The sequence below is a fragment of the Micropterus dolomieu genome, linkage group LG01, assembly GCF_021292245.1.
Source record: "Micropterus dolomieu isolate WLL.071019.BEF.003 ecotype Adirondacks linkage group LG01, ASM2129224v1, whole genome shotgun sequence".
NCBI classification, from domain to species: domain Eukaryota; kingdom Metazoa; phylum Chordata; class Actinopteri; order Centrarchiformes; family Centrarchidae; genus Micropterus; species Micropterus dolomieu.
This window is the reverse complement of record NC_060150.1, coordinates 46,955,509-46,966,715: the sequence shown is the minus strand read 5'-3', so window position 1 is coordinate 46,966,715 and position 11,207 is coordinate 46,955,509. Positions and strand designations below refer to the sequence as shown.

Genomic DNA, 11,207 nt, shown 5'->3' with positions numbered 1-11,207 from the left:
CGTAGATCTTGGTATTTCTGAGCTACTGCAAGGCTCCAGGTATTCTTTATACTTTCATTTTGGCATCTAAACAGTAAAAGAATGTTGCATACACACATGCCTGTCACTTTTGAGATCCTTGTAATATACATTTAGGCTTTTAATTTAACATAACCAATGGCCAGTGGAAAGAAACATCCAAATTGTGGCATCTCTCCTCAATTGCATCATGAAGTGCTTACTGGATACATTACATGTCAGTAAAAACTCCAGTAATAACCATTAAAAGCAACATATGCCTGTTCAAGATATGCCAAGATCTGATTGCCACACAAGGTAGCCTACACATGGAGAAGTCAGGAAGCAATATGGGAAGATTACAGACAGCATCAGTCAGGTATGTATTGTCCAAGCAGCAAATGTTATAATATTATGCTTAAATTTTTTACTATATACTCTCAATAACTTTAGGTCTTCTAGATATTTTAACAACTTTCAACATATAATTTGATAACAGCTGTGAGAAGGAATGTCAAAGTCCACAGTTCATATGAGCTCAGGTTTGTGATTGGTGTGAAGTGTTTCAGACATTTCAAACTCATTAAGAGACATTATATTTAAGAACAACAATAAGGCCATTGTAATAATATACAAAAACTGTTGTCAGATGACAGTTGCAAGAGTCATGGTGCACAGCCTTCCTTAATCCAACCTAGTGCATCTTTGTGCCTCCTCAGTGGCATTACGGCCCTGAATGAAGGTAAACAGCTCTGAGCAAACGTTCCGAAACTGTGTGTCGTGCCCAAAAAACACAGGCGGCTCGAGGAGACATCCAAACGGCGCGAAACCAAGTTTAGATTATTAGCCATGTTTGCCTATGTCAAATACACAGGCGGCTATAAAGCTATTGTTCCAATTTCTTATATAAAAAACTTTGACCTGAAAACACGCCAGAGAGACGTTTGGGAAGATGAGTACTTTAATGGCCAGGTTCTCCTAGTGAAAGGTACGTAACTTATCTGACGTAACTGTCTTAGCAACCGCCGCCTAACGTTAGCCGAATAAGCTAACGTTAGCTTAACATTAGCTTATTCTGGCTACAGAATTTTAGGTAATTTAGATAACGTTAGCTATCAAGTTAAACACACTCACTGACTCTTAACAATTGCTACATTTAACGTTACACTTACCTTTTACAGAAACCCGAGACGAGATTGAGGAGCTAACTGTTAATCCTCCGAAAAGGATTAGAGTCCCCAAGATCCACCTGGAAGACGGCGTTGCAGTGGAGAAACATGAGGGGACATCCAGAGAAAAGGACGGCTTAAAAAAGAAGGCAGTATGTTTCTTGAATGATTCAAAGATACTTTGATGGTACATTCATCCAAACTTTGCGCTCTGATGTGCTTATTGCAGACGTGTGCTCTGCACCTGCCGATCACAAACTGAGGGGGGAGGGGTAAAGTGTGTTTGTGCTTGTAGTTGGAAAGGGGGGATTGTGATTTATCCAAGGTTGCCATGTTTTTTCTTAAATAAACAAAGTGTGCTAAAACATACCATACCATTGCAATAGAGGATATTTGCAATGTGTTGCAAATATTAAATTGTATATCAGCTTCAAATTAAATTAATGTGAAATTACTTACAAACCTTTTAGAATAATGTTGATATAGTTTAATATATTTTGTAGCTATTTGATCTCCATGTTATTATGGTTTAACATTGAACTTAGAGGGAGATGAAATCCTGCTGGAGTTAGGAAAATTCCTGACTGGCAACCGCAACAGAAGTTAGAATATTTTTTTAAGTTACAATATATGTTGGTGATGCATTCACTAAAATACTGATATCACACATTTCTGAGTTTGATACTAATTTAAATGCAAGAAACATTGGTGAATATTTGTTAATTATTTTGCTCCTGTGTATAATGTCCCAAAAATGTAGGTTAGTAATAGTTTTCTTCAGCAATTTAGAGGTCTCTGTGAATTGGTTTTGTAGCATCTTGAAAAGAACCTTAACCAAGAGAGGTACGATATCAGTTGAATTTTCACACAAAAGGATCACATTTCTGAAATTGCCTTCTATTAAGTCTGATACATCTATGCCAGTGGTTCTCAAACGTTTTCACGTCAAGGACGTTCACATTTTTATTGTAAGTGACACAAATTAGACCACGGACCCCCATTTGATAAGATTTTGTCCCATGATCTCCCATTTCATAGGATATTGGATTTTTAGATGTTTTATTACAGAAAATATATGAAACTCATGACCAAAATAGTCATACATTCTGTTATTGTGTTACTTATGGATGAAATTATAGTGAAAATAAATGATTCCCCTTTTTGCTGGGGACCCCCTGGAACCCTCTCAAGGACCCCTGGGTGTCCCCGGACCCCACTTTGAGAACAACTGATCTATGCTACTCAGTGCTTTGTATTATTTTGTCTTGTAATGTACAATTTTTAATTCCATCAGTTTGGGTTCTCACTTGTTCTTTTCTTATTTTTATAGAAAACCAGTAAGGCAGCAGAGGGAAGTGAGAAAAGGAAAAGCTTAATGCAAATCTTGGCTGAAAAGAAAGCGATGAAAAAACATTCTCCACTGTTTGCAAATGACAAAAAGAGAAAGAGGGAGGAGACACTACAAGACATCTTCTCTGACAGTGAAGAGGATGGAGGAGTTGTTCCCCAAAAGATTCATGATGAACTAAGACTGAAGTATCAGCAAATGCAAAGAAAGCAACAGGATCTAAAACAAGACCTGGACCATTACAAACAAAAGTAAGAAACCATGAAAAAAGTGCACAAAGAAAACATGACAAGGCCTATATAGCACACTGAAACAACATAAGAAGTTTACATCAAAGACACATCTTATCAATGGTGTCGTCTTGCATCTGATATATTAATGGTGGCATATTTTATTTAATGAAATAAAAGCATTTTTTAATACATTTCTATAAAAGTGGTGAACATTTTTGTAAACATCTATGCTTACGTGTTCTTTAAATATCAGCTTTAGGATAATACCAAATTTCAGATGGAAGTAGTGGGATACTAAAAGGTTATTAACGTGCACATTTCCTTTTTTTCTTCTTTTTATAATAAAGATCTGCTGAATTGGAGAACTGTAAATGTGAGTTGGAACAGGAATTGACAACTTACAGAAATTCAAATTTAACACTGCAACAAAATCTTGATGAACTGCTGAAACAGGTCTTTTCTCAAAGTAAGTGCTTTTGTTTTTAAAGTATAATGGTAGTTTTTGGTCAGCTTGGTTTACAAACAGACAACATATGCATTCTACTGGAATTTGTACCTGTACACAATCAGCAATGGCCCACATATAGCCTATTAAGATACAGTCACATTTAAATTGACTTTCTGTTAATTTCAGTGAGAAAAAGGAGCAACACTCTCTTTTGGACTGTCTCCCCATTTTCATCAATCCACTATTTTTGTTATTTTTTTCTGATGTTTAATAAGTGTTACAGTCTCACATGACTGCTATCATGGCTACAGTCTAGTTAATGATATGTATCAAATGTAATATTAATCAAAACTCTTTCTGCTATCCCTTCTTTGTGTTTTATATCCATATTCTATGGTAAAGAATCAGTGACCTCTCAACACTGTGTCATTGCACCTTTGACACCACCAGCAATCAACAACCCCACTTCAGAGAGGGACCCACTTCAGCCGACGCCTTGTCCAAACCTTTTGGAAAAAAAGGATGGGATGGTACAAATTGTTTCCATTTTCTATTTCTTGAGCCATTGTTTTTGAAAATGTGTAACAATTTTGTCAGGTTATTGGACTAACAGATAAACATAGGGTTACACAGACAGAGGCAATACTTAGCAACGTTATTTTTTATATAATCTAGACTTTAAAAATTGCTCATGGTTAACATGTTAGCAATGCACACCTAGCAGCGACAGAACTATATGATTATTTGTTAAGAGTCATCTTTTCTTCTAGTGCATAAACCTATTTCTTCAGTTCAAGCTTTACGGATAAACTTGTTGTGTTTACAGGTATTTAGCAAAGATGAATCACTCAGAAATAATGTGTAAAAATATTACTTCTTCAGATCCACATTGGAAAAGACATGTGGCTGCGTGAGGAGGTGTGGAGAAAAATCCACTCTACAACAAAGGACTCACTCTTTGTAAAAGAGTTGGCTGTACCCATCTGGGGTACGTTAGAGTTGAGGGGAAGAAGCGTGTCTGGGAAGGAATGCCCAACAAAAAATACCGAAGCAAAGCCTCCCTTATCACCATACAAGCTTGGAATTTGGAATCCTCAAAGGTATGCTGCACATCTTCCTACACTGAATGTCAACTGCATAAAAACATTCAAGGCAGAAAGGTAATGCAGGTGTATTTTCTATAACCCCACCCACCACGCCCTTTTTCAAGAGCGCTTCAGTGGATGGTTGAAGGCACAGAACATGGAGAAGACAGAGAGGGAGAAGAGGGAGAAGCTTGTGGGATACTACATTTCACAAAAAATTCAAGACCTTGTGAAAAAAGAAAAAAAACACTGTAAGGAAACTTAAAAAAATTGTGGATCTGGACAGTTTTGTTACCAATGCTGTTTTTGATATAAATTAAATTCTGATATGTATTCACCCTTCATGTCAAAGTTGGGCTAATGCTAATTTATTAAGTGTATAATAAAAAAAATTTAAATTGATATGTGTGTAGTATTTTTTTATGGAATGGATTGTATACATTCTGGTACCTTTTTGGTAAAATATGTGCTCTGACCCAAACTGACAGATGTCACGTTTTTGAACATGCTTGTCATACACGCATTTATTGTTTTTAGCTTAGTAGTGTTTACACTCTTTTACTTACACTAATAATTGTTTGTCATTGACACTGTTTTCATTGGCAGATATTTAGTACAAAAAAGGTGGTTTCAAAACAACAACAACAACTTGTATTTTAAAGGTTTACTCAAAACTATTATTTGAGTTTAATACTACTATTACAGGAAACAGTGGTTTTACACACATAATTCAGCATGGTTTTGAAAAAATATAAAACATATCAAGAGTATTGGCCCCACTGACACAGTCTATAATGCAGTCTTGTCAATTGAGCTACTGTGCTGTAATTGCATGTGAGCATCATCATCATCTTCTAAGACCAGCTTAACCATCAAGCTACCGGTATGCCAGCAAAAGTGTACTCAAGACCATACCAGTCTGACCAGCTAAAAGATGATGGTGACCAGCAAGACCGCTGACCAGCTTAACCAGCAATCCTGCCCAGCTAAAGTGTCCAAAACCCCTCTAAACCAACAAACCAGCCCAGCCCAAGGTATCAAGGCTGGTCAGGCTGTTTTTTTCAGCAGGGTCGTTGGTGTTCTCTAGTTGGCTCCATCCACAGTTAATAAACCCTTAGATTAGTCAAACTAAATCTACAACCTAATTTTGGTCATTCGTTCCCTCATACTCGTAGAATTCTCTCCCTCTACAATATAAATTGAAATTCAATCGAACCTTACATAGGCTACCCTGTTCATTACCTCCTGGTTGTCATATTAACTGTTATCCCTGTAATATCACCACATTTACCCACTATTGTACCCTCTTTTGTTAGTTAATAAATTCACCTTGAGCCCAGCGATGTATGTGTGTGCGTTATTAAGAATCTAGAGTCCCTATACATAGAACTTATGCTCAGCTCTGAGACTGACTGATTGACCTTACGATTTCAGAATAACTGAACCAGTAACAACTAATGAATTACCAGAAATTCGTGTAATTCTCAGGCTATACTCAAGGACCTAAAGCCTTGGGCAGACAAGTAAATCTTTAGGTGGTGCTCCTAATTTCGAGGCATAAATTAATATTCCCAGAAATATTAATTTTCATAACTGTATTAAAATTTTACGTAGCCGAGGTCTGCTACATGTGCAACAGCTAAATGTAAACCTGACATTATCTGTATTCAAGAAACATGGCTTAAACCACACCTGGATTTTAATATCAGAGGGTATAAAGTTATAAGGCAGTATAGAGACAGCGGTCATGGAGAGGGATGTGCCACCTTTATTCAAGAAGGTATATCTTATACAAGAATAGCAATTAAGAGGTAGTAGTTATAATAATAATAATAATAATCTTTATTTGTAGAACACTTTTCAAAAACAAGTTACAAAGTGCTTCAACAAGTGCAAGGACAACAATACAATACCCAAAAGACAACAATACAAGCAAGAAAACATTGAAAAGACCAAAATACACGTTTAAGATAAATATAAAATAAGTAAAATAGAATAAAATAAAAGGGATAAAATAAATTCAAATAAGATTGGGAAAGGCTCTCCTATAAAAGTGTGTTTTAAGAAGGGACTTAAAAGAGTTCACTGACTCAGCCGACCTGATTTCCTCGGGCAGGCTGTTCCAGAGCCTCGCGGCCCTGACAGCAAACACTCTGTCCCCTTTAGTTTTCAGTCGGGACTCTGGAACAGACAATAGACCTCTGCCCGAGGATCTCAAGGTACATGCTGGTGCGTATGGGAATAAAAGGTCAGAAATATAACAAGGCGAGAGGCCATGAAGAGCTTTAAAAGTTATCAATAAAATTTTAAAGTCAATTCTAAAACATACTGGGAGCCAGTGTAATGAAGCTAAAATAGGAGTAATGTGGCCATATTTCTTTGTTCTGGTTAAAAGCCTGGCAGCTGTGTTCTGTCTGCCTCAGTCTGGAGTCGATCAATAGATTTTTGGGTTAAACAGGTGAAAAGGCTGTTGCAATAATCCAGGCGTGATGAGATGAAGGCGTGTAAAATTGTCTCGGTGTCCTTAAAAGTTAACATAGATCGAATTTTTGCTATATTTCTAAGTTGATAAAAACATGATTGAACAAGCTTTGTGGTGTGCTGCTCGAAATTTAAATTACTATCAAACCAAACACCAAGGTTAACAAGCTTAATGTGATTTACTAGGGAACCAGCAGATGGCAAAACAAATACTGCCATCTGCTGGTTCCCTAGTAAATCACATTACCCGATGACCAGGATTTCTGTTTTGCCTGAGTTCAGCTGGAGGAAATTATTTGACATCCATTTTTTAACTTCACAAGATATGGGTGAATAAAAGAAATATAGTAATAGTTTTTTGTATAATCCTTGTAAAATGATGAAGATTGAAGATTTACAAGAGTTTGATCAGGGACACAAAATAATATGGTTTGGGAATTTTAACGCTCATGACACACTATGGGGAGGGAAAAATACAGACCATAATGGACTGATTATAGAGGAATTATTTGAAGATAAAGATTTGGTTTGTTTAAACAATGGACAAGGTACAAGGGTCAATCTAAGTAATGGAGTAGAGTCAGCGTTAGATCTAACATTAGTGTCAAATGAATTAGCTAGTGGCAGTAAATGGGAGGTGCAAAGTGATAATAGTATTGGAAGTGATCATTATCCAATCGTGATTAATTTTGAGGAAAATATTATGATTGAACGTGATGAGGTTACAAGATGGAAGTTGGGTAAAGCAGATTGGAGTAAATTTGCAAGTGCTTGTGATGAGGAGTTTAATAAGATCGATATGTCAGGGGAAGTGGACGAATTAAATGAAAGTATTATCAACGCTATATTAAATGGAGCATCACAAGCAATTGGAAAGAGTACTAGTAAAAGGAAAGGAAAAATGGTACCACGGTGGAACAAAGACTGCAATGAAGCTGTCAAACATAGAAATAAAGCATTTAGAGAACTGAAAAGAAATCATTCAATGTCAAACTTATTAGATTATAAAAGGGCTCAGGCAGTAGTAAGAAAAATAATCAACAGGGCAAAAAAAAATGTATTGGAGAGAGTTCTGTTCAACTATTGGAAGAACAACACCATTAGATAAAGTTTGGGGAATGATTAAAAGAATGAAAGGAATCAGGCATGATAAGGATCTCCCAGTGTTGAAGAAAGGGGACGAAACTGCTTGCGAGAACAAGGAAAAGGCAGAAATGTTGGCAAAGAACTTTGTTAAAATTCATAGTTCAGATAATTTGACAAACATTAGATAGATATCCGGAGGTACTGGAAAAAAGAAACGCTAATCAGAGTCCTATAGATGAGGCCTTTACCATGCTTGAGCTGAGGAGGGCTCTGAGTAAGAGTAAAAGAACGGCACCTGGTAAAGACAAAATAAGCTATACTATGATAGAACATTTGAACGATTCTTCATTGGGTGAAGTACTCGCATTATTTAACAAGGTATGGGAGGAGGGTAAGCTTCCAGTAGGATGGAAAGAAGCAATTATTATTCCGATTAAGAAACCTGGGAAAGATCCTACAAATCCTGATCATTATAGACCAATAGTATTAACTTGACATATATATAAAACCATGGAGAAAATGATTACAGAAAGAATAGCATACTACTTAGAAAGAAATTAGCTTTTTTCACCATTTCAGAGTGGATTTAGAAGGGGGCGTAGTACTCTGGACCCTTTAATATGCTTGGAAAACGACATTAGGAAAGCTCAAGAAAATAAAGACGGGGTGGTAGCTGTTTTCTTTGATATAGAGAAAGCATATTATATGATGTGGAAGGAAGGTCTATTAATAAAGCTAGATAAAATGGGTGTTGGTGGTAAAATGTATGACTGGATCAAAGATTTCCTATTTGGTAGGGAATCCACATCAGATGCATTTTTAGTTGAAAAGGGCGCCCCTCAGGAGAGCGTCATAAGTCCAATACTGTTTTCAATTATGATAAATGACGTATATAAGAATGTTAATCCTGACATTGGGAAGTCGCTTTTTGCTGATCATGGAGCAATTTGGAAACGAGGGAGGAATATGGAGTATGTTGTAAAGAAGATAAAGGAAGCTATTGGTATGGTACTGGTCTTTGAATTGAGGATTTAAACTATCAGTCGAGAAATCTCAATCCATCTGTAGTGGTGTGTGTTTTCTATGCAAGCTTATAGGTTTTTAGCCTTGTTCTTGAACGCACCTCAAATTAGCTCCACCCAGATCAAACCCCCTCATTAGCTGAGCTTATTTCAGGTAGCTATAGTATCATGGCTTCCTCTTTGCTTTTTCCCTGCCTGTCTGTTGCCACATGAACCCTCTGTGATGTCTAGCAGTCTACTGCCGGCCTGTTATGTAGTTTGGCTGATTCCAAGGTTCCCTGTCTGCAGTGGTCCTCACAGAGCACCCTGTGTTAAGGTGGTCAGATGCTGTTTTGCCTTTGTAAAATTAGGATTTCAACCATTGCTGCTGGTACACTCTGGCTGTAGTGCCTCCAACCGGCACTCCCCTTGTTGACTATACTTATATTTTAGATATAACCAACTGGTCCATTGTGTTGTATTTAACTTGTTGTGTTGTTCTTTTCAGTGGTGCTAGTTATCGGCTTTTGGTGGAGCCTAGGCACGCTAGTGTGGGTTCCTTTACTGATTGTAGTGTTAACGGCACTGGGGCACAATTTGGTAGTGACATGATTTGCAGTGACCATCGATTGCAGTGAGCACATGCGGTGGGTAAGTTGGTGCACCCCTGGAGCAGACCCTTAGACTGCCTCCCTACAGCTGGCCCTGGCCCACTCTGCCCTTTTGTTTGGTTCAATAATCGGTAATAACTGGGAGTGTGTTTTGTTAAATAAAATAACTTGTCTGCCAAAATTTGTAATAAACTTTCATATTCCATTGTAATTTGATTTATTTGTATTATTCACCATCCTCTTTTCAGGCACTTCCAGCTACCGATTATCAATAAATAATATATTCTTTTGGAGCCACGTCTCTGTCTTACTTGTGTAGCCTTTGTATAGGTTTGAATGTTTGAAGGTTTAGTCAAAGTAGAAAAGAATTTCCCGGGGTGGAAGTCCCCAGGTGGTGTTGTTGGATAGTTAGATTCTGGTAGTGGTGATGTTTTTTTTTATTATTTTTTTTTTTTTACACGAGAGAAAATCAAAGAAGATATGTTTGAAACTGTATAATCAAAGGTTGGAGAGAGTGAAAACCTTCAAGTTCTTGGGTTTGTGGTTTATGTATTGCTAACATTGAAAAATCATTTTAATAAAATAGAAGATAAATGTAAGAAAGCATTGAATATTATGAGGTGTTTAACAGGCAATGTTTGTGGGGCTGATCGTGTGGTGTTAAATATTTATATAGCATTAGTTAGATCAGTTCTAGAACATGGATGTATAGTTTTTGGATCAATTGCTAGTACATCACTAAAAAGGTTGGATATAATTCAGGCCCAAGCATTGAGATTATGCTGTGGAGCTTTAAAGTCAACACCAATGTCAGCGCTTCAAGTGGAGGTTGGAGAAATGCCACTGAATCTAAGAAGGAAACAGTTGAGGGCCAATTATTGGGCTAACTTACAAAGTCAAAAAGACACATCCTACAAAAATGAACTAATGAATGAAAGTTGGGAAAACAGCAAAATTAAGTATTCAGCTATGTCATTTTGGATATAACAAAGGAGTTAGGAATCAATGATTAGGTCGCTAGTCCAACTGCTTTGATGCCAGCTGTTCCAACATGGTTGTTACCTCAGCCTAGAGTTGATTTTTCTCTACTGAAACAGGTTTGTTCAAGTAAAAACATTTTACATATGCAATCTTATGTGAACACAATGCTGCATGAGAAATATGGGTACTACTGTCACGCTTCCCGGACCCTGATCCCTTCCGGTGACAGTGTGTGTATGGGTGAATGATTTTTGATTTGTTTTTTGCCTTTGTCTGTCTCCCCTTCCTTGTTTCCCAGAGCTGGTGGGCGTGGTTTTCAGTTCCTCACTGCTGTGGCACACCTGTTCCCCGTCAGGATCTAAGCACCTGTTGGTTATTGCCTCATCACCACTCCCTATTTAACCCTGGCCAACTCTCCAGTCCTTGCTGGATTGTTGTGTAACCATAGTACGCTTCACCCCAGCCTCAGAGCAGTCTTGTCTAGCGATCCTGTGTGTGTTTCCGTTTGCCCGCATACTCATTCTGTCTCTCGTCCCCAGGAAACTTGCCCTGCTCCCCTGGATCCCCGATTTTCCCCGCCAGCCAGCATAGTCCTCAGCAGTGTTCTCGGCCTCGCTTCGCCTCAGCTGCTAGCTTCCACTGCTTCCCTCTCCTACGGAACCCGGACATTGCCCCGTTCCCCCATCAGTTTTCCCTCTGTCATTTTCTAAATAAAATTCTTTTGTTCATCTCCAGTCTGCTCTTGGGTTCTGTTACCAGCCCTGACA

At 37.7% G+C, this 11,207-nt stretch overlaps 1 protein-coding gene across 1 annotated transcript; it reads left to right on the top strand.

Moving 5' to 3' along the window:
* The first annotated feature begins 712 nt into the window (after positions 1–712).
* LOC123968293 (BEN domain-containing protein 5-like) lies at positions 713–4,682 on the top strand. Its single transcript, XM_046044955.1, has 7 exons — positions 713–985; positions 1,179–1,318; positions 2,497–2,765; positions 3,095–3,213; positions 3,598–3,725; positions 4,078–4,295; positions 4,406–4,682. The coding sequence occupies exons 1-7, from the start codon at positions 847–849 to the stop codon at positions 4,533–4,535; spliced, it is 1,143 nt and encodes a 380-aa protein (XP_045900911.1). The 5' UTR covers positions 713–846; the 3' UTR covers positions 4,536–4,682.
* The last annotated feature ends 6,525 nt before the right edge of the window (positions 4,683–11,207 follow it).

Excerpts from the sequence above, each read along its gene's own strand:
- LOC123968293 (XM_046044955.1), top strand. The coding sequence starts at position 847 with ATGTTTGCCTATGTCAAATACACAGGCGGCTATAAAGCTATTGTTCCA. Across the intron at positions 2,766-3,094 it reads CTGGACCATTACAAACAAAA|ATCTGCTGAATTGGAGAACT; the intron begins GTAAGAAACCAT and ends TTTATAATAAAG. Across the intron at positions 3,726-4,077 it reads TGGAAAAAAAGGATGGGATG|ATCCACATTGGAAAAGACAT; the intron begins GTACAAATTGTT and ends TTACTTCTTCAG.